The sequence below is a fragment of the Acanthopagrus latus genome, chromosome 21, assembly GCF_904848185.1.
Source record: "Acanthopagrus latus isolate v.2019 chromosome 21, fAcaLat1.1, whole genome shotgun sequence".
NCBI lineage: Eukaryota > Metazoa > Chordata > Actinopteri > Spariformes > Sparidae > Acanthopagrus > Acanthopagrus latus.
The window spans coordinates 20,259,138-20,286,489 of record NC_051059.1 but is presented as its reverse complement, the minus strand read 5'-3'; the positions used below and the strand labels follow the sequence as shown (position 1 = coordinate 20,286,489).

Sequence of the window (27,352 nt, the reverse complement as noted above, 5' to 3'; positions counted from 1 at the left end):
ATATGACTCCTGCAAGGCCGCAGACACAATAGGAAACAGAGGATGGTAAAATCACACACACACACACACACACACACACATCAAGCACCCCCACAGACATCCCTGTCCTCATCCTCTTCCTTCGTGACTAAGGAACTTCAAAACCTGTAATTTAAGAAATGCTCTGCCGGAGGAATGCAATAAATCTTGTGACGGCAAAGGGAGCAGAGAGGAGGAGAGAAGAAAAAAAAAGAGAGAGAGAGAGAAAAGTGTCAGCCGCGAGTCAGTTTCCTCCTCCTGCTGCGTTCGTGTGAGTGTCTGCATGAGGGCGGGGCGTCGGTGTTAACTGATACAGGATCAAGCTGGGTGGTCCGGGGCCTACACATACACCATTTTTGTGTACAAATAAACTTAACCCCCACGCCATTGTGGTCACCCCTCCCACTTCTTTTTTTTTCTCCATCTCTAGTCTTCACAGCTGCACAGTGCGCGCGTGTAAACACCCCCGTGCACACTGGGACGTGTACGAGCCCGCGCTCCACCCTCTCAAACCAGGGGAAATTGAGTAATTGAGACCTGCTATTAGGAGACAGTAACGATCTGATAATATGTAGTGTGGTGAAGCAATTACAAAGATCCACCGAGAGCTGACAGACAGAGAGATGAGGACCTGTCACTAAAACTCCTACAAGATGAAGAAAAAAAACATAAACACAAACATCTTGATTAATGGGTTCAAGCAATCGTCTTTATTTGGACACAATGTACAAAAAAAGCTCATGAGGAAAGTCTAGAAGCAGCATCCAGGCGGTCAGTTTAGTTATCCTTCGTGTTTCGCTGCTCTCCGATCGGTTAATGTGGTGATGCCACTCCGTCCCTGAGGGAGCTAGATCTCCATCAGCTGGTCCGTTCCAACGATGACCTCGTTAGTCCTCTCGGCTGAGGAAGACAGACACATTTAGACGTTTACACAGAAAAGGAAACGCTGTGTTATAAGGGAGGTGTTGCTGTTGAGTGAAACCCTCAGGTGGTTTTGAACTGAAATCTACTTGGAAGTAATCTGTCAGACCCTTCAGGTTCATAAACCTCCACCAAAGCACATACATTCTATAAGATGACGATGGAAAGTTAAGTGAAATTCCTCCCTCTCCCCATTCAGTTATGGGCCGGTCTTTGTTAGACTGAAATAACTGCACAGGGGCATTGCCAAGCTGGCTGCCGAGTGGCGAGGCTTGTCAAAAAGGACTTTGAGTTTGGTCTTGAACAGCCCTGCGTTAGCTGACTGATTTACAACAAAATCAAGCCTACAACATAAACAACAATCAAACGTGGATGTTGGAGAATGCTCTTTCAGCAATTTCCTGTAATAAACGACAGCTGACACTGAAGGATTTACTCAAATGAGATACCCAGTAGTAATTCAGCACATTGATTTTAACAGAAGAATGGAAAAGAATAGCTGCCTGGCAGGTGGGATATATATACGTACATGTCATTTGTAATTAATGGGCTACAACATGCATACCCCACTGTATGGTGCTTGAATTTTATTTGAAATCAGACCCAGAATCGTCGGTGTGGTGAGACTTAGGTCACCCTGACCGCTACCTGAACCTCACAAAAAGAAATACATGTAATTTAAACTGAGTCTGCCAGCATTTTCCTGCTATCTCTCTCAGCCCAGAGCTGGTTCAGCATGGGGAGAGCTGCCGCTGCTCCCCCCTCCGCCCTCTCCATCGCCGAGCATCAGTACTGATCCAAAGCAAACGGTGGCAGAGACTTATGTTCCATCCACACAGACAGGTTTTAGTGTGAAGGAATCTGTTGCTCAGAGCGAGTTTATCCTCCGCTGCGTGGAGGGGAGGACAAATGGAGCATGGGACAGCAGGAGAGGGAAGGAGAGGGAGTGACTGGGGGAGAAAGGGAGGAAAGGTTACTCAATCTGGGCCCGTTGATTCATCACTGACTGATAAAGTGTTTAAATGTATTTAGACTATACATTGAGATATTTCTGCTCTTGGGCCAGTGATAATATTCAAGAACGGGAAGAAAACATGCACATGATTTGGTCTTATTCTCACCAAATATGGCAGGCAAATTTAAACAGGTTGCAACACTACATAACAACATAATGCATGTGTGTGTCTAAAATGTTTGCTGACTGTTTAAATGCATGCACATGTGTAAGTGCCCAGTATGGATCTTTTAATCATCAACACCTGACAGACCTGTATCTGTGTGTGTGTGTGTGTGTATGTGTGTGTGTGGCTAACTGGCAGGGTGGTCCTGAGCTGCTAACAGCTTCAGCAGTGGAGTGGGTGTGTAATGTCTTTAGCAGCCTACGGTCAGCCGGCTAGATTGGTGGCGAGAGACAACCCTGTGCTTTCTTGCAATAGAATATAAAACAAAAGGTGGTTTGTCTTCGGTCCAATGTATTTACATGGATGAATCTAATCTGACTCAATCTGGATGAACTGATCAATAAACTGGCCTGTGCGATCCTAACTGTTGAGGCATGTTTTGAAGTGGAAAAAAAATGGTAAATGTGTTTCTTTTAATCCGTGATTCCAGCTGATTGTTTAACATGTATTTAACAAAACAAGAATTTATTTGACCATTGCTCTCTTTTTCACCTCTGGTCAGATATTAAGGCTCATTTATGTCTAAGTTGAATTCTAAGTTCAAATTTGTTATAGATGTGAATAACATGGAGCGATGTCACCAGAAGTCACAGGGGCAGAGTTGCCAATAGTTCCCGTGAGACGACAATAGGACGCGCAGAATAAGACGGAACAATCGCAGACATCTGAAAATCACTGAAAATGTCCTTAATGGCCTCACACACCACTGTCATCTACAACGCCACATTTAACTCTTTCTCAACAGGTACACTAACACAACCTCCCACACCGCGGACATGTTTGTTGAGGGAGAGTTTCTTGGCTCTAATTTGTATTTTTTCTGCTCTGGACAGTAACCATGCTGCTAACACTGTCTTTGCGACAGTGGCGCCAACAGTAATGCCACAGGGAAACACATCAGGGAGGACAAATGTTGAAAAGCTGGCTATTTGCACTTTGAATAAACTTGACTTCACTTGACTATATAGAGTAGATGCCTTTTAAAATGTATACCAAAGAGACAAGAATAGATTAAGGATTAATAATCAAAGAGTAAAAACAGAATAAACCAACAATGTGTCTGTATCAGAGGCTGAAACTTTGCAATTGTGTCACTGAACTTTGGCTATACAGTGTATGTAAAACAATTATGCAACCAGGGGTCCAAGTTTCCAGTGTTCAAAAACATAATGTTAGCAGCTTGTTGCTTTGCCAAAAAAAAAAAACAAAAAAACAAAAAAAAGAAAGAAAAGGGGGAAAAAAGCTAATGCGAGATTGTTTTTTTGTTGTGGCGATCGCTCACTGGATCCTCCAAGGAAGTCTCAACGGTTTCAAACATTTGTAGGAAAGTTTAGCTCAAATTCACACTGTTGTTCCTTAGAGCACCCTGTTGTTCACTCAATTAGGCTGCTCAGTCTGGTAGCCGAGCTCACTCTCTTTCTCTATATGTGTGTGTGTGTGTGTGTGTGTGTGTGTGTGCTGGATGTGGCTGGAGGCTGCTGCTGTTGAATTCCGGGTGGTCCTGTTCTGGCCCTGCTCTCTAACCTCTCCATCAATGTGACACACACACACACACACACACACACACACACACAGTGACACACACACACAGCGACACACACACACAGCGATCTAGCTTTGGGGACAAGAGGATTAAGGAAATAAAAAAATCTCTTGACGAATCTCTCTATCACACAGACTTCAGAATTAAGAAACTTCCCTCGTTGGCTCGAGCACTTGGCACCTACAGACAGATACCACACACATACATGGACACCTTGTCTGAGGCAGGTGCGGAGAAATACTCAGGGTGGACAAAACAAAAACAAAACATCCTGTAACTTTCCCGAATGATGTAACAATGTACAGCATTTCTGTGACCAAAATGGTCAACTGCTGTTGTATTTCTTCATTGTACGGCCTAATGTTCATTCGCTTGGCTGAAGAGAAAGGTTCTCAAGGCATCATGTGCCGACAAAGACTGTGAGAGGATAGAAACTACAAGGCACAATCCAGAATATAGATGAAGAGTGTGAATTAAAATATTTCAGGGTATGTGTTCATGCCAGTGGTCCTCACCCTCTGGTTCGATCTGTTGTCCGTTTCCCACCAGACAGTATTTGAGGTCCGCTCCTCGGCCGATGACAGCGTTACTGCAGATCACACTGCCCTGGATGTTACATCTGGAAATCACACACACACACACACACATTTTACATCAATCACAATAATCTACTTATAGTTTACACACTGCAGCGGTCGTTCCCAACCTGGGTAGCATAAAAAATTATTAAATATTCCTGCAACTTTTCCTTTCCCTGTAGAATACAACATATATATTTTTAGGACTCTTGTCCACATTAAGGCCAGTTCTGTGGGTCACAAGAGGACATTGCTCTTATTTTTGTGAGCCCCTGGTCTATAGGCTACATCACAGAGACACAACTTTAGACAATAGGAATTCTTGATGCATGTTGGATATTATCGGCTGTAATCAGCCATTAAGCAAATAAATCAAGAGAAGAGAGAAAAGCAAAGAAGAAGAAATGGAAAAAGAGGAACAACCTGGTGTGAGACTCATAGCATCCAACTGCAGATACCATATCTTCAAAGATATAAATATCTGATATACTGAAACTTCATTGGGGGCATGAAATGTCAGAATTTCAGTTAAAGATAAACATAACAAGGCTATCTTCCTTGGTTATCTTCCATGCGAGGCAGGTAATTAACAGTAATCGGCATCAACTGAAAAAAAAAAAAAATCCATATCATGCATCCTCAACTCAGATGCCAGCTTATTCACTTCACCTAGCTAAAATGAATTCAGTCTAATAAAACAGACCTGGAATGAATCATTCAAGTTCTGTTTTTTTAAAAAGTTTTTTGAGAGGTTGTGATTCAAATTAATGGTACCAAGAAAAAAAATAAATAAACATAATCATCAATAATGACACATTGACAGTCACTCAATAACACCTGTGAAGTTTGAACAAGTGGCTAATTCCTGGTACCAACTGGTGCTTTACAAACTCTTGAGTAAATAAAGATTCATATTTTACTGGGATCGGTTTGGTGGTGTTACAACATGATTTTCCGACTCCGCTGTTTGCTCTTTGGGCCTGCTGGAGATTCGAACATGTTTTTGGTTCACTTTCTGTTTTCTCCTCGTACCTTATGTACACACACAGTTCTGGACATTCATACTGGGAGCTGCCCAGTGCAGCCACAGCCTTCCTGCAATGTTGGCTGTTCGGCTTCTGCACTCACACGGTTGCCGAGTGAGTGCCACACTTGAGGTCAAACTGACAGTAGGAACATTCAGTCCGTTTCCCCGTCCGGGATCCTCCCACCTGCTCCGAACACTCAAACCTTCCCAATCAACCCGACTTAATGACACGACATTAGCATATATATGAAATAACAACAGCGGGCCGAGCTGTGTTGCTCGTGTGTGTGTTAAAACATCGTTGCTTCGGTCCCACCTGAGCCGCCGGTGCCAACCCACCGTGCACGCTTGCATTCAGCCAAACCATCACCATAAAATTCTTGGAGGGGAGACACAGACAGTCTTGACACAGACAGTGTGTGTCCTGTGTCAGCTAACCGTGGAGTGTGTGTGTTCGAGAATGTGTGTGCTTCAGTAGCTTGGGGAGCCCGGTGGAGAACACATGTTGGTCTTGCCCAGGCAGTGACGCACACACACTTGGCCCCTCTGCACCTCACACACACAGACAGGTTTGTATTGGCCCATTCTATTCAGGTGGTTAGGCCTGGGGGGGAAGAGGGAGAAAGGGGTGTGTGTGTGTGTGTGTGGGAGTATGGGTGTGTAAGTGACTGCCTAGGAGGTGGCGGTGGTAGTTGGTGATGGGAGATTACAAGATTCAGAGTTTTGTAACATTAGAGAGAGAGCGAGAGAGAGAGACCACCAAAGAAGCTTCGGAGCTGAAACACCACTAATTACTAACACCAGGGCTCCTCCTTGCCGTGACCCCCCCATCCTGCCTCTCTCTCGCTCTCTCTCTCTCTCTCTCTCTCTCTCTCTCTCTCTCTCACACACACACACACACACGTCAACCCCCACCTCCTGTGCCAACACCCCCCCACCACCCCCACACCCCCCCCGTAAAGTTGACCCCTACTATCCCCCTTCCCAAACACGCAGCGCTTTGTCAACAAGTTCTGGTCAGCTCCAAACAAAGAAACCAGAAATGCGAGGGGTTTCTGCGACATGGCCGGGGTCTGCTAATCCCCTCACACTGGCTCTTTCTTTCCTTCTTTCTCCTTCCTTCTTATGTCCTCAAAAAAAAAAAAAGAAAAAGAAAAGAAAGAATTGCAATTTCTTTCTTGCGTGCTAGCTTGCTTTCCCCTTCGCTTCTTTCTTCCCTTCTCCCATCTCCCTCTCTCTCGTTCTTTCATGCCTTTGTGCATGCACCTACATGGGCATGATGAGGGTCCCCATGCTGGCTGGCTGGGGTCCCTGAAAGGCTTAAGAAGAGATGGAAGAGAGAGCGAGAGAGGAGAGAGATGGCGTTGAGGCCTTGATGGAGAGAAAAGAGAGGGAGGAGTAAGAAATTGAGATAAAAGAAAAGGAGCCTGTGAATGAGTGCATTAAAGTCCGGACTTGAGGCCAAGATGAGTCTCTTTCCACCGGGGTTTCTGGCTAAGAGACTGAGTAGATCAATCTACATGCTAATTCTACAGTAGCTACTTGTAGCTCCTCTTTTCTCACAACAAAGCAGTCAATTTTGACAACTTTATCTACCAGCTACGTCTGCGGAAATCCTGATGTACAATTATGCGGCTGATCATGATGCATCGCTATTCAGACGGGGGTTTTCAGTCCTCCTTAAGTGCAGCCATAATGAGGCAAATACAATATCTGCTGTCTGTATGGTCCTTCTGAGTTCCCTTAACCAAACTGGGAAGGTTATTCCTTCTATGATTAATTAGATTTGATTTGCCGTTATTGTTAAAACTTACCACCAATAATGTCAAAGCTCCTCAACTCCCTCAGAGAATTAATCCACTCTTGCGCTCTCTGGGCTTCACCTTTCGAGCCCCCACGGTGATCCACAAATTCCATAACCAGTGGGAAACTTGCTATACGGCGAGTAAATTAGCGACTAAATGAAATATATGGATGTTGTGTGTTTCGGTCCAGCAGCTTTGTGTTTGTTTGGAACCGATCTCTGGCTGGTTGCACACCAATAGATGCATTGTTAACTCAGCGTTCCCTGTTTGACCCCATAGTGCACAGAAAACAAAAACCTGTTACACCTCCCATCAACCGACACACACTTGCACAGGCATCTGCCTGAGACGCACACACATTTGCACATAGCAGCACCTAGAAAATTCAATGGAAAGATATGCAATGAATGAGGAGCGAGGGCTGCTTTTATATGTAAAGACCAAACAGTGTTAAGAGCTGGAGGGGAGGTTTCTAGGATAGCGAGACTACATCTCAAGACATGCAGAGATATGAAAGTTTGAACTGAGATAAAAGATGTTTAACTGGCAACCTTAGATTTTATTTTGAAATCTATGTTTACCAACTTCCACTGCAAACTGAACATCAAACACAGATGATGTGAGGATTAGAATTTAATTAATAAATATGCCTCGGAGGTGAAACTTTTCATCAGGCTAAAATTAAAGTGTTCGCACAAGGGCTTCAAAGTACACATAAACAAGCAAGTGTGTGCATGCGTGTGTGCAGATGTGTGTTTTCTCACCCCTCCTCGATGGTAACCCCGTGCATGATGATGGAGTTGGCGATTTTGACCTTCTCTCTGATGGTGGTGGAGTTTCCGATGGTAGACCTCTTTAGTGAAGTCTTCTCTGCTACCTGGCACATAGCTCCAATGTAGCTGTCTGATCCCATCTGAGGGGGCAGCGCAAACAAACACACACAAAAACACTCAGAAAAACACACACAGGCCTGTCCAGTGACGATAGAAGGAAACAGAAATCTGAACAAATATGAACTAGTGACACTTCTACTACTTTATTCTTACCTGACACCTCTCAGAAATAACAGCAGATGGGTGGACTGGCACCTCCTCAAACAGCTTCGGGGCCTAGTCAGGGCAAGAAGGAGGAGACATAAGATGAAGATGTTAATCAGCATTATGTGAAATATGAAAATGGGGACATCTACAAGAATGATGGGGACAAGAGAGACAGAGAAGACAATACTGTTTTAGGACCGTCATAGTGGTTAAAAAAAAAATATATATATATATATAAACACATATTTCATTTTATCTATATTCAAATGAAAGGTATGTATACATGTACAGTGTGTGATGTGTCGGACTCACCAGTCGATTTGCTTCTATGTAAGCTGCCAATGTGTTGACACGGTAGCAAGGGCCCTCGTCCATTATGTGAACGTAGCAGCGGAGCTTTCCTCCGTGGTAAGCCTCGCTCATGTCACCGCGGTGGTCGTTCCAACAGGAGCGCTCCTGGGCCAGCTGGAGGAGAGGCTCGTCTCGTGATGAGATGAGGAGCTCTGGATGAGGAAAAAAAAAGAGAGAAAGAGAGGCACGAAGAGCTGAGTTGGGAGTTGAAATGATGAAACATACGAGTAGTTATAGGTGGTTTTGTCTGCCATGTGATCGGCAGAATTGTCCTTTTTGTTGCCAGCTTGGTACGGTGTCTGCGTAGGTGTTAATTTAGAACAAAAAAACAAAACTATATGCTCTACATGCTGAATAAGATCAAGACATGTGGCTCTTAGATGTTGTCTGTCCTCTAATTCTGAAGTTGTGTCGTGTGTGAACACTGACCGTGGTTTGTAGAGCCGTCGTTCTTTTTCTGGTTCTGATCCTCTGCGTCGTCTTTGATTTTCGGACAGTTGGTTGTTTTGGAAAACTGCTTCCTCACCAAATACGGTACCAACTCACCACGGATTGACGAGATGGACCTACAATACAAGAAGAAGACAGTGAGTGAATTTGGTTGAATGTCCTGTGTTGGTGAAGAAAGCACGCCTGAGTAAAACACTAAATTAACAAGGGAGGAAATTATTTTGTAGGGGAGCTACTGCATCTACTGACTTAGCACAGAAAAGACAGCTGAGATGGTTAACACATTTTTCGGCGACCTTGCAATTATCTGACTGTGCAATTTCTCTGTATACACTACCACTTAAATGCTAAACGTCCTTGGCAAATGCTTTGCTGCCATTTGTGCTCAACATCTGATACTGAATCAAGAGAGAGGAAAAGGCCAAGGCTGCACCAGAAACCAGGACTACTTTGATGACACAGACATCCTAAAATGGATAAATACAGTTTGCTCATTTAACTGCTGCAGTTCAAGTTCATGCACTCCTTCGTGGCACTAATGCCTTGGTAATAAATCAAGGGGTGATCTGGGTACATCAGACTCATGTTAGTGGTTGAAATTAAAATCCATTCCGTAAAAGTTGACCATCTATCTAGGCCAAATTATGATAGAGTTATTGTTAATGAAAGTTATTTATGGAGTAACGGAGTAAAATGTAGCAATGATAATCATCACTTTAGGTTGTTATGATGAAAGCAGATGAAGCTGAACGCTGCTTTCAAGTCGCTCTCTCTCTCTCTGTGTAAACCAGGAGCAAACTTCCCCATCTTAATTTCTTCCTCCTCCTTGTACTCTGCCGTGCTCAGTGTTCCTCTCCTCCACCACCACACACTCGCTCCCCCCCTTCACTTGCCCTCTCTTACTTTCTTTTAAAGGGAGATTAGAATTTCCATCTGAATGACAGCAGAAAAACAACAGTTACTCTGTCCATTTCCCTCCTTGGGCAAGAGACGGAGAAAGGATGAGAGAGGGAGAGAGCGATGAGCTATGAAAAGAAAGTCCAAGAAAAGGGTTGAAGAAAGAAATGAGTCATCTAACAACAGAGATGATATATGGTGGCGGCAGAGTGATGTAATGACAAGAGATTTATATCTGCATCTCTTTGGCAAATGACTATGTTTAAGCGCAGCCCTGGCATTAACCAAGAATATTCAAGAAGGGTTAAGAGAATGGAGCTGCTGTGCTTTGTGTTTGCTGACTTGGCTTTGGATTTATTTATGTGTCAACAAAAATTAGCATGATGCTGACACTCCATTTAAAATTATTAGAATGCAAAACTGGACAATAACAGATCTCTACAATCTGACCTCCGGCAACCGTCTGCTTTACGATGGGACCATTTCCAAACCATCCACACACACATGCCAGCAGAGTGTCATCACCTCCCTGTTTTGAGATGTTGGCGTCATCTTCCTGAGCACGTAACCTTGTCTGCAAATCATCTGGATCTCTTCCCAACTTTACCTAACATGCTTGATACTGCTGTCAACAGTCTTTTAATGTGCTTCCCAAGACCTCCTCCTCAAGTGTTCACACTTTGCCAAAAATGCTGAACAATATTCATGAAAAATAAAGTAAGTTTGTCAACTTCTGGAAACATGTCATCTTGACGGCAGACTAGTCAGAATTAGTCAGATGAAAATGTAACATTTGTTTTGGCTCTATATTTTGTGATAAAAAAAATGTTTTAAGACATGTTGTGTTGACTAAAGTATCCATCTTTTTCTCATGTTGTCCATTGCTGCTGCAGCACCTCTATTTACCCTCTGCCTGAATGTTGTTTTAGTGCCTGTCTCTTTAAGGCCTCTCTCCCAGAAAGCTCAGTCTGCTCTGATTGGTCAGCTCTCACAGGCCTGAGAAGGCCCCAGTGAGCGTGTTTTCACATCAACTCGGCCGGTGTTTTAGCAACCACAAAAAAAACATGGCATATAACTATAAGGACATTCTCGTGAAAGCATCTTATATTCTAAAGTTCACGTTATTGAAGTTAAGATAAATTTGGTTATAAAACAAGTGGATATATTCATTTGTTAATGGAAGTCTGTTGTAAGAATTTTGGTGCTAAATCTGTTTACAAAAACTTTAGATTTTTTTTTTTTTTTAACTGAACTGAGTCACGTGGTAACTACCATTACACCATTACTTAATACCATAACGTCATTTCTAATTTTAAGTGAAAAATATTTTCACACAAGCTGATATCTTACAGCTCCTCTGATTTTTCAGTTTAACCGTGCATCTATAGCTTGGGCGGCTACTGGAGGCTCCCTGTGACACTGCTTCACTTCAGAGGCTAAAGGCCTAACAGCCTGCCTCAGTGGCACATAGTAAAACAAATTAACACCTCGCTAGAATACCCTGCTAACAGGACCTTTCAAAGCCCTACACACCATGTTACCATGTTTAACACTTGCTGCAGATTAAGCAGCCAATGAGAATGTGTGTATGACTGTGTCCAAGTCTATGTATACATTTTATAACTGTACTGCTCACGTTGCAGACATAAAATGGACTTTTTAAAATAATTTTGAAAGATTTAGGGTTCAAATTCAAGGCTTGATTGTCTAATCAAATATTAATTCTTATATTGAACATGAGAAATATGGGAAAGACCTTACTTGTTATCAGCGAGAAAGTCCACAACTGCTTTTTTCAGGCAGTACAGATGAGCGTCCACGAGGCCTGTTTTTATGTGCATCCTGGGATGTCTGCAAGACAGAAACAAATAGTCAAAAGGGGGAACACTAGAACAACAATAGCCAAATACTTTTAACATCAGCATCAGCTTAGCTTGATTTGCAAAATGTCCTGCTGAAAAAATGATTCATCTTGGACATTTTAGACACAAAGGCTGAAAGAAAATATCAGAATTTCGATCAAAACATGCATCTGTGGAGTCTCATGGCTGTGCACACACACACACACACACACACACACACACACACACACACACACACACACACACACACACACACACACACACACACACACACACACACACACACACACACACACACACACACACAGCAGTTTCATGACAAACAGCTTTTCCCTAGCTGCTACTTGGAGGACAACTTGCTTTGATTGTTCTCATCACCTGCTGTTTTTATGTTTTATGTTTGCTTCTCATTTACTGAAATCCCTTTTAATTTACCTCCGCTTTGCACATAGGACAGGAACATTTGATGGAAACCAGACGCGGCCATAGGCTTACATAAAAGTCAGAGAATAGTGACATCTGTCTATTGTCCTCTGTCAGCTACCGTAGACGTTGCCCCACTGAGCCGAGTCACACATGCATTCACTCATTCACACATTTCCTCGGACGCGGACCCACAGTGGCCCAGAGTTTGAACATGTGACATTTACGAAGCGAGAGCCAAAGAAAACCATTTTATCCTCCAGGTTTCAATAAACAAATCAACCTCACCTCTTCATCCTCTCCCACTACCCATCCTCCTCTTCCTCTGCCCTTTCAATCATTGCATCATAAAAACTGCAGGGTGCATTGTTGTCCTAAAACGACCATACCACTGCTTTTACATGTTTTAGCCCATTTAGTACAAATCACATATACCTTCTATTACTGCGAACCATTTTTCAAAAGCACTCTGCAGTGATTTAAGTTTTTAAAGTTGTAAAAGATTGATTTGAAAAGCCTGTGTCTCATTACTGCACAACAATAACGTAACTTTGACTAAATCAAAAGCAGACAGGACGTTCACTGTTCTCAGTTCTGTTCAAATCTGAGCGAGCCAATTTATGAATTCAGATTGAAAGTAATCGAAAACCAACAGCTGCCCTCGGTAAAAAAAAACAAAAAACAGATTCTGTATTATGGACAATCAAGATGAACTGGATGGTAGCCAAAATTAAAAGTCACCACAATTAGCTCCTGTGTCAGTAGTGTGGCTGAAATCACAGTTTTCATGTAAAACTACAGCTGGGGCTCATATTTTGGCATGGAGTCAAACTCATGTTTGCCTTTGAAACTCCATGTTCCCTTATTGAGTTTTTTTATGATGACATTTGAGATCCCCGTCTTTAGTCTTGGCTCAAAGTAACTCATAATTGTTTAAACTTGTGGCTGAAAAGGTCATGGCCGGGCATGTGATTCACATTCATAAGGCTAGGGGCAAATATGGATATGGTATATAATCAATACAGTGGTGCAAAATACTGATATTTCAATTAAGACATGGCGCTTGAAATGGACTCCCCCTACCATATTTACTTGTGTCCCTACTTCACAACTCCTTCTGGTGTAAACTTCTGTAAACTTCATTGACAGAGATTAAAAAGAATTTAGTGAGCCATAATTAATCCTTTCTAGCAGTTTGGTCTCTTGCCAGTTTATAGCTATTTTACAATGTAATGGTGGCCCACATGGACAAGTTGCAAACAGTGTTCGTGATAAAGAGGCCAATTCTGCACATTTTTTTATATTGTTTCATTTCAGTTAATGTAAAATTTGGTTAACACCACTGACACCTCAATCCAGTGAAAAAAATACATAATTTCTGCACTTTGCCGTTTGACAGATATCGTGATGTACTGTTAGATATTTATCTTACAACGTATAAATTAATGTATCGTGATACTATTGTTATCATGGGTAACATGTTGTGATTTGTATGGTGAGTCGCATTCTCATCTCTATTTATTCATCATATCACCCATTAGGTCCTGAATGGAAGCGTCTCCATTTGATGTGTTCCTATGTTTTTTGTCCGATTTGTCACCCGGTCTGTATTTACATATTGCTGAGTAACAGAAAACAGTTTTAACCAGAGCCACGACACTGATTAATCAAAACAGCAAGACATGAAAACCAGAAGTGCCAGAAATGGTGCCAGTTAGAGCCGCCACAATGAATTGACTAGTTGTCCACTAAGAACTATTTTGATAATTCATTGCTAGATTTAAGAATTTTTTTAAAGACATGATAGTTAAAATTCTCTGAATATTGCGTATTTCTCTAAATAATTTTTGGTTTGTCACTCCTCTATGACAATAAACTAAATACATTCGGGTTGTTGACCAAACAAGACATTAGAGGCCATTTCTTTCTCGCCCTCTCCTCTGTCCATTTCCTTGCTCTCCTTTTCATCAAAAACACTTTTCTATAATTTTTCAACTCCGTCCTCTCCCCTCCATTCAACTCTCTCTCCCTCTCTTCACCAGTCATTCAGCATAACTAGAATGACTCAGGAGGATTGCTTGGTCACACATATTTTACAACCAGATGCTGAAAGCCATAAATTGAACTGTGTGTGTCCGTCTGTGTCAAGGCATTTTATTCCAAAGCATAAAAACACATGTGCGTGCGTACACAGACACGCTCTGTGGGTGTTTGCCAAATGTATTTATTCATACAACATTTCCCAGGTGCGTGTCTATCTCTGTATCTGTGTGTGTGTGTGTGTGTGTGTGTGTGTATCATGGGCTTAAAGTGGAATTTATGGCAACACCCCACATGTGACATCACTGTTTGGCACCTGTGGGTGGGCAGGAGAGAGAGAGAGAGAACAGGTGCCTTTTAAAGTCAGCATGGTGAAGAACAGGTATGAGGGATGAGCAGGACTTCACTTCAGGCTTTTCATTCATAAAATATAAACATTTTACATTTCAGGGAGGTCTCGCAATCAGCTGCTAGCTCTACCCGGTAAACCCAGTGCGACCAGAGCCACGGATGATATAAATAAAGCTGGTCAATATTATTGTTAAACTAATTTAATCTTGATGCAGACTCATCCGGGTAAAAACATGTGTCCAAATGGTGATTATCAAACTAGCACCACCCTGGCTGATCGTGCATGACTGGGGTGGTTGTTTTCCAAACATATAAAAATGTGTAACATGCTGCTATGATTAATGAGAAGCAAAGCATAATGCGGACGAGTAATAAATCACCTGCGAAGCCGAATGATGAATGTTTCTGACGCACCTTTTCACCTTAATGAAACAGCTACTAGATGATGCTGTAAACAGTTTGCTCACCCTTTAAATATGTGGGCTTTGCCGCATGTTACAGCACCACTGCTCACATTCCATTAGACTTAATAAGCTCGATATTCATTTTCATAAAAATTGCTGTTCGCAGAGACACTCTAAGTTCAGCTGATGTGAGACTCCACTACAAAAAAACTCAGAAATCCTGCATTAGCAACGGCAAGTATTAGCATGACTTCCTGATGCAGAAAGAAAAACAAAACTCAAATTAGTTTGATGTAACACTCCTGGATTTCCTTAAAAATACTATGGCCTCTACATCCAAGCTGTGCTGTGGAAGGCATGGAAACACACATGAAAACACTGGCACTACTTGTACCAGACTGTACACTTACCACCAAAAACTCCCCAAATGTTAGAGGCAGAATGGGATATTATAACCAATCTGTAGAGACCGTGCCCCTCTGCCTCTCCCCATTTTTCGTAGTATTTAACTACCTTCTGGATGTTTCCGGGCATCAACCTTTGGCGAGTGGGTGTGTAGCCCCAAAGCCAATAGCAGAGTACATGGTGCTAAAACTTAAGCACGCATCCAACACAAGCCATTGAGAAGGGAAGAAAGAGCCAAATTTCAATGTTGTGTTTGCAAACCACAACTGACAAATCCCTCTCAACCAGCCTTTGATTAAATTCAATTTTGATACAAAACTCGATCACTTTTCAGGTCACTGAAATAATACTTCAGCAGAAAAACCACAAAGTACACAAACCAAATATACACTTTATATATTTCTTACATATTTCTATTCAAAGAGTCCTCAGACAGGAATAAACTAACATTCTGTTTCACATCAAACACTAAATCCCCTCCCTCATCTTTAACCTGAACTGAACCTGTAACAAATGACAACATCTGATCGAATGTTAATTTCTAACGTATTCCTGACGACCATTTGGATGCTAAAACATATTTTCCATTACTTTTAACCGTTCCAAGACCTTCTGATTCAAAACATCAAAACACTGACAACATGCTACTTTATTAGTTTACATTTTTTTTTCCAGAATTCAACTACAACAAGCATCTCACATTTCCCAAACAAGGGTAAACATCTTGTTGTTCCTGACTGGGGCATCATGTGATTTCTGGTTGCTGCGAGTGCTGTAGAGCTCGATGTCGAGGGGCGCAGGAATTTAGTGCCTCTGCAGGCGAGGATGACTCAACCCCTTGGATTAATGACGGACTACTAAAGTACCACTAAAGTCCTCAGTGGGAGAGAGGAGTCAGTTTTCTCTCGCTCTCAAACACACACGGCATAATGTCTTATTTTGTTACAACTAAAACCCCACAGCGGACGATGACTCAGACGCAACGGATTGACTGTTAATACCCTCATTAGTCAGGTTTTCACTCCCAAGCCAACAAGGCTGAAGGGCTTATTCAGGGCATTCACCTATTGCCTCCAAAATAAAATGTGTGATTCCCTAAATACCATGCTAGTCTAATAGATGCTTCCTTAATTGAGCTGACTCACATATTTGAACCTGCGTTATATGGCACTGCTGGTGCAATTATGTTCCCTTCACAGCTGAGAAAAACCTGCACACTTGGTTTGTGAGATCATTGACACGTTATACTATGTATTCATCATTTAGTTTGTGAGATTGTCCGTTTTCCAGAACGTCAGCGCTTTAAATTTCATTTTTGTTCTACGTACATTATAAATATGTTTGCCAGTTTTGCTTGAAAAATGACAATATATTCAGCACCCTGATTTTACCTGTCAAGCCCGCCAGACTAGTCAGAGATTCTGACATTTGTCAAACAACCGTTAAGAGCCAATGAGTAATAAAACAGATATCCATCAAACAAATGAAGTGGACACAATAAAAGATATCCCCTTATGACTTACCATCTACATTAGTAACTTATGTTGATAGCACTTAATCATATGTTATGCAGTAAACTATGATGTGTTACTGAATTACTAAATCAATCCTGTCCTTCTTTTGCACTTCAAGGGAGTTATTTCTTGTGGTATTTGTGTTGACTGGGTTTTAGCCTCATTGTTAACAGACGCAAACAAAGTCCTGCTCCAATATCTTCAGGGTTAAGAAATGTTTCTCATAAATATTTGGCTGTTTTGACAAGTATTTGAACTTCAAAATTATTATTAATGGCACATGATGCAGAAGTATTGGCCTCAAATGAATGTAAATTTGTAATTTTATACCGACTGTAACTAACGACCTTACCCAAAAACAGAAAACCTCTGCTTGAATATTTTCTCATGATTCTGATTTTGAATGGGCCTATTATTACACAGTCAACCACTCCTCCAGGCCCAGAGACTCTGACAGGTGGAGCTGTAATGTACGAGGGGAAGCTCTGCTGGAGTCCTTTCACAGCGTTTAAAGCGATTTCCAGGTCAAACAATCACACATGTGCAGAAGGTTTTGAGCTAACACACCTTAACTATGTGGAAACCGTAGAGACAGTGAGGAGGGGAAAAAAAGTTAATGGGACAGAGGCTGAACAAGGATGGAGGGATGAAAAAACAGTTGAATGGGTGCACGCAGGGATGCACGGACTAAGAGAGAGATGGCTGAATGAATAAAGAGTGAAAAAAAACATACGTGATGATTTTAACAGATGTTGTGATATGAGTAAGGGTTTTTGTGGGAATGGTGACCATTTTCCTTGATAAAATATTAAAAATGATTTTTGTTCTGTCGCAAACAACCACGTTCCCCTTACATCTGGAGAATATGATTTACGGGCTGAGGCGTCTTTGTAGCAACACAGTGCTTCATTTATAATGGTATGCAGTGACACAATACTTTTGTGTCAAACTTGAGGCAAGAAAAAACGTCTTTGGAGAATTCATCTTCTGGCCAAAGAACCACGTGGAGAGAACAAATGTTTCATGAATGAGGCAGTGTGCAAATAAGAAAAGAAGACACCTGCAGTGTGTGCATATGTGTGTGTGTGTGTGTGTGTGTGTGTGTGTGTGTGTGTGTGTGTGTGTGTGCGTGATGTGCCATGACCAAGTGACCTTTGACTGGATGGTACTAATGAAAAAAAACAGATCTTGAAAAAACTACCTCATGACAGGCTACAAAAACCCACAACTCGAGATATTTATTCTGTTATGAACTTGAGTCTATAAATACTGTGTGTCAAGTGAAATCTGTTTCATGTGGCTGTGTGACGTGTGTGCGTATAAATGATCGGAGGTGATTTAAACCTAATAAGTCCTTCAATGTTAAGCCATAAATGTTTAGCTGTGGGCTCGTGTTTCCATAACACTGTGACAACGTGTGACTGTTTTCCCTCCATCAATGTCCACCTGGAGGTCATGTTACGTGTCTGTGAGTGTTCATATAAGCATTGCTGTATGTGTTCGAAAAAGACAGAGTGAGTGTGTGTGTGTGTCAGTGTGTGTGTGTGTGTGTGTCTGAAGATTTCCCTGTGCAGGGAAGCATGCAAGCAGCTGCTCTGGCCCCCCTCTTATTGGCCAGAATTTACAGTGGCTTTGGCTCCATGAAGTATTTACGAGCTCCCAAAACACCCGCTCTCACACATACATGCATTTTAGGACTCAGAAACGAAAACCTACCTAGAGTACTCTTCCTGTAACAAAAATCCCACACACCAGCCACAGAACCTTAAGCCTACAACATACCCACTCTGATTAGAAACCAAAACATCTGCTCTCCTGACTAGAAACTACAGATGTGCAGAAGATATTTACCATCAGTCAAATTCTTAACACTGATCTCTGCTGACCTCGTGATTCGAGTCTTCCAATGACAATATACTGCACAGGCTTAGCAACGTATGGAATTATTGTTAATTAGTTACGAGTGATCAAATTTGTGATGACGGATATAAAAAATGTGTTGCCTCTCCTCCAAGTCTCTAAACTGCGAGACGTCACTGTGTGAGCCGTTTTGGGAGTTGAGTTAAGTTACTGCTGGTAAAAAAACCCATTTCCTGATTAAAAAGTTTAAAATAACTAAATAACAAGGGACATTTATGGCAAAGAATTTATAGGAAATGAAACGGGTTTATAACCGGATTAGAAGACTTTTGTTAGCGGCTATTCTTCCGTAGTATGAAAGGGAGGAAGAGTATTCACAGCCACTTCTTGACTTCAACATAAAACAAGTGTGTCTCAAGTTAAAGACACAAGAAGGGAGCACTGTTGCAATGAAAATGCAAATTCCTGTTGCGCTGTGATGACCTGCTGAGTCAAAACCGAGTCAAGCCGAGCCAGAATATCTGATCAAAAAATATAGTCGGCCATGACTTTAGAGAAAATTTCCAGTAGAGGTACCTTGCTGTCCACGACATGGTCTGTTGCGACAGTGATACTGAAAAGAGATGCTTTTAAATGTGATTTTTCGAACAGCACCATAAATTAAATTCCATCCACCTCCGCTGTATGATGGTGGAGAGAGATACAATGCAGATGGATTCCTCAAAAATGGGAAAACTTAAATCAATCCTATCAGCATAATTATATACTGGAAGAGGTAAAGAGACAATATACATTAAATAAATACGTCTTTAATTTACTTACTTCCTCATGATAGACTTCCTAATCGATAGCCCATCCTCCAGATCGGCCTCATTGGCCATGAACAGCAGCCTCTTCCCAGTCTGATCCACGCCCACAAAGTCTCTCTGCTCAGCTGGGGAAAAACATACACGATGTTTAACTTGAGCACAAAATAATGGAGACTAACAGTAACTGACAACAGCTAATTCTTTCATATAAGAATCATGTCATACATGGTAAAAGGTAATTAATGCAAACAGTCTCATCTCCTGTGATTCACTTTTCCCATTACCTGTCTTTTTCTTGCCCTTCTGGCCCGGGACTGTCTCCGTGAATTCATGGGCTTTGCTCATTAGCATGGCCAGCGTTGCATTGTGGGCTCTGAACAGATCGACCACCTCGTGAAGCGCCACGTCTGTTATCAGGTCACAGCTCACCACCAGGATGTCCGTCTGAGAAGGGGGGTTGGAAAGAAAAAAATAGCGTAAATAAAGACAAAATGACCTCAACATGCAAGATCTGCTCTTTGGACTTGGATTACATCAACAAGTGAAGCAATTTCAGGCTTTCATATTGAGTTTCTGGCTTGTTTGCTATTTTGGAACAAAATCCTCCCACCTGTTGTGGTTTTTAAGACATTTCCAATGTCACCCCGCACGCACACACACCCACATAAAAGCCCACAAAAGAAGAGAAATACATGACAGACAGTTTGATTGGTGAGGTATGTTTACAAAGCGAGGTTTGCTCACTCATGACAGTCATGCATGTAGACTATACATAAATTAATGTGGCGACAATGCTCCACATAAACACCTCAAGACATGCGAGGTTTGGACTGTGTCATTTTCAATATTCACAACAGAAACCGGCTCACTGAGACAGAATTATGGACAGAGAGACAGAGAGAGAGAGGGGAGAAAGAAGGAATAACTTGGTCAGCAGGGAGCTCTTCCAAGTTTAGCATCGTTTATATTCAAGCCAATTCCACACAAACACTTGTACAACCTGTTTTAAAGCGACTTCAACTCTGAGGACAGCGAGTAATAAATCCTGCATCGTTTCATTGTTTTTGTTTAAGAATGTGTCTGTTTCTTCTCAGCTGATCCATTTCTGTTGTTTGGATGTGCGCTTTATTATAAAAGGCTTGAGTTGCCTGGCTAGACACCATGGCAAAGAATTCAAACAAATCACTGGAAAATGAAAAGTTGAGACATGGTGAAGGTATATTACGTATTGTGTCGACCAATATGTTTAACTTATACTGATTATTAGTAATCCATGAGGGCGATAACTAAAAACTAAAGGAACTCCACTAATCCCAACTACTAAAAACATGTTTTTATCAGCAATTAGACACAAAAAGACAGATACAGATAATCATAAAATATATTCATAAACATATTTAACTAGTTGTAAGATTTATTAAGTCCATAATAACACAAATAAAGGATCCATTTGTGATGTTTAAAAAGATAAATTAAGTTTCAAAGAACAGAAAACTGGCTTCTCTGAAACAGTAGCTGGCCTTTCTGCTACGAGAAATAACATATACAGTTTTAACAAAGTAAAACAGCCTTAGGCTGGCTAAATAAGTCAAGACAACCTCAAAACCTTGCAGATTTCCAAATATGTTTGTACCCACACACAGTTGATTGATTCTCCTGGCAGAAACTGACACAATGTCACATAAACAACTTCCTACGTTCCTCTGTAACAAAGAGTGAAACTGGCTGACTCTGAGAGCCTTCCTATGAGCTGATCCAACAACAGCACAGCTCTAAAATCACAATGACTGAAGAAAACACATATTTTGGTGCTTGACTTCCCGTAGTCAAATGACAAAACACGCTCTTGCTCTAAACTGGCCTCCCACGATTATTCCCATCATAAACTAAAACTCAAACTATTTTCAGCTATGTGACATGGAAACCGAGATACGTTTAAAACTGTACATCAAAACACAGCTTGTGAATTCCTCAGACATATCACTTACGCTACCACCAACGACAGAGATCACAAAACCAGCCATCAGTCATTTTAACTGGTCTCCACTGATGCTACATGTCTGCGAGTGTGTATGTGTGTTTACATGTGGGAGCGCCCACATTTGTGTGCGGTATCCCTCTGTCTGTCCGGTGATGAAGGCTGTCAGCATGAGAACTAATCCCACCATTAGCACCAGCCGCCTTAATGACAGAGACATCTTTACTCTGTCTTTGGCGGAGGGAAGAGGGAAAAGAAAGAGTGAGAGAGAGGAGGGGAGCCAGCATTAAATAAGGAAGAAAACAGATGAGCATAAAATCAACAACTACTGTGATAAAAGATGAGTGAGTGAGCGCAGGACAGACTGAAGGGGGAAAAGGCTTCATCGCCAAAATACTGGTAAAACTTAATTTATGGCATTCACTAAAATAAGCACATGTCAACATGCTTTTACACTGGTCAGTAAAATATAATATTAAGGTCTGATAAGTATAAATTACCAGTCAGTCAATTTGAAACACATGGATTATGGGTTGGGGAAATTACAAAAGATTAAAGATTTCACTGGATTTCCTCAGTAATGAGCACTGTGGCTTAATGTTGAGGAGCCGAGTGGAGTTCTGTATATGTGTCGGTGTGTAGATGGCTGCTATCAGCGGGGTCAAGGGTCATGTAGTTGACCTAGAGGTAACTCCCGGCATAACCTGGTCTGGACCTGGCGACAGGAAGCAGCCGTTGCAAAGCTGGAGGTGTCTGCAGGAGATCTGCTGACACCGAGACCTTTCAACTCTCCTCTCCCTCTATCACACACACACACACACACAGGCGAGCTCGCACACATGTTCAGAAACAGAGCACGCAAGTATGCGCAGTGCACACACTCACACACAAATGGAGAGGGGGGAAGAAAGAAAAAAAAAAAAAAACATGCGCCTGCATGATCCCAACACACTCAGGCGACAGCAGAGTGGAGTCAGCTGGAGAGACAGAGACACTTTGGCCTTTCAACAGCCATGATCTCTGGACAGGTCAGGACCACACACACTGACGGACACAAAACCACACATGCACACTTGTCCCTGCGGTGGCTGACATCAACCTGAAACTACTGCTTACACAATCATGACCCACTTTAACAAAAACGTTGTATATATGGTAATTGTGCCATTTTTTGTTTATGGGTTGCCTGATGGGTAGGATTGTGTCATAGTCCAATAATGTTTAAGTGGTTGTTCTCTCCCCTCTTCTTTTTTTAGAAGGATTTTGTGAAGTGTTTATTGCTTAAGGTGCAAGCTAAATATCTTTTATCAATTATACTAAATCAACATTTTTTTTTTCAAATTAAAGCTCCATTAAGAAATGTTCTTGCTTTTTTAACAAGAAACAAACATACTGGTATTGTTTATCCCGCTGTGCATCAACACCCAAGTCTGCAGCTTTATGTAGCTTTAAGTTGTTCCCATTAAAGTTTTTCGGTTGGTTGATCTTCATGGGTGAATAGCGTCAATTATACTCTATCTATCCCCTTAATGTATATAAAACTGAGGTGAACTGCACCATCTTTACATGTAACACATCACATGAGGCAATTCTAAGAAAACAAAAACAGAAATGATAATGGCCTTTTTTGAGTGAGTTTAACATGTGCAAGAACTAAATATCTATCATCGCTTGTACTAAATCCAATATTTAACAAATTAAAGAGCCATCAAGATCTATTTTTGCTTTGTTAACAAGAAACAAAAGGGACAACTACTAGTTCTTAAAATTCCACACCCAAGTCTGCAGCTTTCAGTTGTTTTTTCCAACTTTAACGTATCCCTTTAATATAAAACTGTTGCAAACAGCTTGTAAAGTATGAGTCCAGTGCAAATGATTAACACCAGGAATAAACAAATCAACTGGCCACATAGCTAAAGAGAGTCCCAACTTTTTTAGAAAACTCTATTTACCCTGCTATCCTCTTCTCTTTTGGTATTGTGTATGAGAGAGAACCGAACGTGTGCTCACGGATGTTTTGTGAGAACTGAATAGCATGTTCCAAGATGGTGCAATGTGATGAATATAGACTATTTGACTAATTTGTTCAGCAAGCATAAAGAGAATACCACCTAACTATTTTCATGTCACATTGACCTAAAAACAATGTGGGCCACTTTTACCATTAGCCAACATTAACCTTGGACTTCAGTCGGTCACCATAAGGAGACAAAAAAAGCTTGATGGGGTTGAAGGTGGAGAGCAAGTCTAAGTATGTTCTCTGTGTCCCTCTCAAACGGAAAGCCTCAGCTCCATCTCTCACGCCCCTCTCTCTCTTCACCTTTTGTCCCGAGTCTTACGAGCTGACTTACATATTTAGACCAAAAGTGAACCTTTGATTCACCAATTCAAATGTGTATATATAGTTCTATTTAACCTGCATACACTCATCTGCCAGGTGATTAAGTCCGAACGATAATAAAAACGTCAAAGCGGGTTTAAGCATACAAAGTAAAAAGCACATGTTAAGTACTCCTTTCACTAGTTTGGCTTATTGTGAAAGACCCCAGTCATAATCAGGCATGTTCCTCCACCTTTGTGCAACTTCACTGTTTGAAGAGTGAACAAAATAAAATATGCTGCTTGTAATCTCTCTTTTCAATAATCATGAGGAATGGCCTTGCTCTGCTCGCACAGAGTGTACGCGGATTCCTGTAAGCATTTTGTTTGATAGGTTACACCAAATCCCCTCATGGGAGGGTGTTTGTGTAAAGAGATGAGTGAGTGTGTGTGTGTGTATACTGTACTCATGCATCAGTTTGACAGTTTGAGTGATCTCCGTGCAGGGATTTGGCAGGCCATGGTTACAGTTCCTCACTCATCACCCTCCAGTGGGTGAGTGTGTAACTCAATGCCTCTAATCTAGCTGGCTGCTCAAAGGATTAGGAACTCTACTATTCTCAATGGGAGCATGCTGGAGCTAGTCCTGCTCAAGTGTGTGTATGTGTGTGTGTGTGTGTGTGTGTGTGTGTGTGTGTGTGTGTGTGTGTGTGTGTTTGCGCTATAACATACACTATGCATCTTTTAAATCTCTTGAGTGTAGAGAATAATAAGAATCTGTACAGACAAATTCAAATACCGGAGGAAAAAACATTAAAACTCACTTGTCGCAACAAATTCAGCATTTTAAATCCCTGATAGATCTCTTTTTCAAAAGCAAAGCCAACTGATTTTGCTGTGAACAATGTAATGAGCGGCTGTGGCAGGACACTTATGCGTTCAATGCACGTTGGATGTGGTACATCTAAACACAGAAGGTATCTGAAGGTACTTTTAACAGATTTTTTTCCCCGAGACTGTCAAGAGTGAGAATTCTTAGCAATTGTATTATTTATTTCTTATTCTTGGGTATAATTCAACATAAACCTTTGACCCAATAAAGACGCTACCAAGTTTTGTATTCAAATTTCTAAAAAAACACCATGCTCCTCCCATACGCTATTTTCTATTCAGCCCGCCTGCCATTGATGTTTTATACTGCAGCATAGCAAATCCTTAATGTTTCAGTACACATTGCATTGCACTGAGAGTCTGAAAATACTCGTAAAATCTTGCATATTGAATGAGTCATGTCAAGCTCATTCTCCAGGAGATTATTACACAGAAAAAGCATCCAAAAGCTTGGCTTCACTGTAGTTTGGGCAGGTTGAATCATTTTCCCTCTCCGTAGCATCACAGCTGTGTGTTCTTGTGTTTTCTGCCTTTTCATTTCTGCTACATGGTAGGTTAGGCTAGTTTATGGTGTTTGCAAATTAATAGAGAGTCACTGAAGCTAATAATTGGGATAATTAGGGAAATCAATATCCCCCCTACCCCTAGAAATTAGGAGTACAGAATCCAAACAGGAAGCAGTAATTGCTCTATAAAGCACAGATCTCCTTAAACTCAACAATACTAAGCCAGACCTGTGCAATCATTGATTGTCAAATAATAAACATGGGAAACGGATTCAGAAATACTTCAACGGTCCTAAACTACACAAACCCTCATACAAACATGCCTTCATGGTAACAGGAGGTCAGTCAGAACCATGGCATATACAGAGGGACGACATATACCAAAACATACCCAAACACAAATGCTGCACAGATGTTCATGACTACAGGATGAGAATAAATGGTGCACCGGGTAAACTGGCAGCACAGGGAGTTTGAGCCTCAACCATGACCTCATCTGTTTAGAGAGACTCGGATGAAGGGAGGGATGGAGGGATCAGCAGGCAGGATACAGAGGGGGTCTGGAAATTGGGGTTGGGGGTCACGGATACCATGTCAGCATGCGCAAAAGTGTGTGCCTGTGCATGTTTGTGTGTATTTTAAAAAGGTGAAATGAGGCACTTCAGCAGCTCTGACCATTCAGGGGAGGCAAAGGCACGGATCAGTGGTCACCAGGCAGTACACAAAACGCCCACCTAAACCTCCCCCTCAATCATTTTTCTCAACTCTACCTCCAACCCAACCTTTCTGCTCAAGAGAGGATGACGCTTAACAAAAAACACACTCTCATTATGAGACCCTGTGCAGAGCAGGGGGGAAATGGAAGTCTTGTCATATAAAAAAAAAAGAGTTGAAAGGTGATTGGTTTAAAAAGTCACATGGTTACCCATTTAAACCAAATTAAATCTGTTAAATTTTGAGCTTTTTTCATTTCATGACAATGAAACCTGACTGTCCTTGAACTGAAACATTAAGGAGATATCTTTTATCTTTTCTAATCAAATATCAAAACTAAAGACCAAAAATACATATTATATTTGTGTAAGGTCCTAATCTAGACATTTGCTTGCCTTTCTTAAAGAAATAAACCTTGAAAGGGCAACAATATGATTTAATTGGCATGACCTTGGCTACACACCCAAGCAATTGATGATATAACAATATATCACAAAAATAATACACACACACCTTAATCTTCTGCTGGATGTGCCTGAGAGCGTCTGCGGTGCCCATGTCGCCGTCTTCCTGGATACAGACCACATCTAGTTTCATCTTCACGTCCAATTTCATTTTAGGGTCTGTGCTCATCATCTTCTGGACCTCTTTGGTGGTGATGACTATCACCTCTGATGACAAAATTCACAAAAAGTACATATCAGACATTACATGCACTAGTAAAGAATTTTGATTTAGAAGAATTTAAAAAATAATGGTCTGTGGCTATCTCAGATCCTTTCTTGAATGAAAGGGGAACCTGTTTGGTGAATGTAAAGAAGAAGAAATCAATGTCCATTTGACTATGACACATCCTGAGCTGTACATCAGACTAAGACCACTGGCCTGCTTTTTATAAAGTTGGTTATAACATTACTGCACCACTTTATGAATCCAGTACATTGCAGAGTCCGTCTGCCTTAATTATCCTTGTCTGCATAAAATGTTCTCTACCGGGCATTTGTTCACTCTAGCTGTGTCAGCCTAGTAAAACCAAATTGCAGGGCTTTGGCTAGCTGGCTGCACACAGTAAACTGCTGGCCACACAGGATGATTATGTATAGAACGTTAGTTTTATTTAGGCTAGTGAGGACCTACAGGCTTTTATAACAAACAGCCCTGTTTACTGGCAAGAACAGCACACTGCAACAAATCCCTTTATAAGCCCCGAGCTTCTGGACCTACTGCAGGCTGCAGCACGAGAGGCAAAAAATCTGGACTGTAAATCTAGACAGGAAATGCACACCTGACAATGGCTTCTGATGTGATGACAAGCTGGTGAAAGCACGACTGGAATAAAAACAGCAGAGCTGTAAACCTAATACTTTTTATGCAGTGAAAGGAGCAACCTCATGTGGCTCTGGGAAATCTGCAAGTGTACTCGCCGTTTTTTGATTTTTGAATAGAAATGTACTGAGTCAGATTT

At 41.5% G+C, this 27,352-nt stretch overlaps 1 protein-coding gene across 1 annotated transcript in view; it reads right to left on the bottom strand.

The window, feature by feature from the left end:
• Positions 1-705: 705 nt before the first annotated feature.
• eif2b3 (eukaryotic translation initiation factor 2B, subunit 3 gamma) overlaps positions 706-27,352 on the bottom strand; it is a 30,201-nt gene continuing 3,554 nt past the window's right edge. Inside the window, exons 3-12 of the mRNA XM_037084951.1 lie at positions 26,401-26,558; positions 19,764-19,923; positions 19,493-19,604; positions 11,573-11,662; positions 8,894-9,030; positions 8,426-8,616; positions 8,120-8,182; positions 7,838-7,986; positions 4,179-4,282; positions 706-918 (exon numbers count right to left, since the gene is read on the bottom strand). Coding sequence (XP_036940846.1) covers positions 866-918; positions 4,179-4,282; positions 7,838-7,986; positions 8,120-8,182; positions 8,426-8,616; positions 8,894-9,030; positions 11,573-11,662; positions 19,493-19,604; positions 19,764-19,923; positions 26,401-26,558 — 1,217 coding nt within the window. The 3' untranslated portion in view covers positions 706-865. The remainder of the gene's footprint in view (positions 919-4,178; positions 4,283-7,837; positions 7,987-8,119; positions 8,183-8,425; positions 8,617-8,893; positions 9,031-11,572; positions 11,663-19,492; positions 19,605-19,763; positions 19,924-26,400; positions 26,559-27,352) is intronic.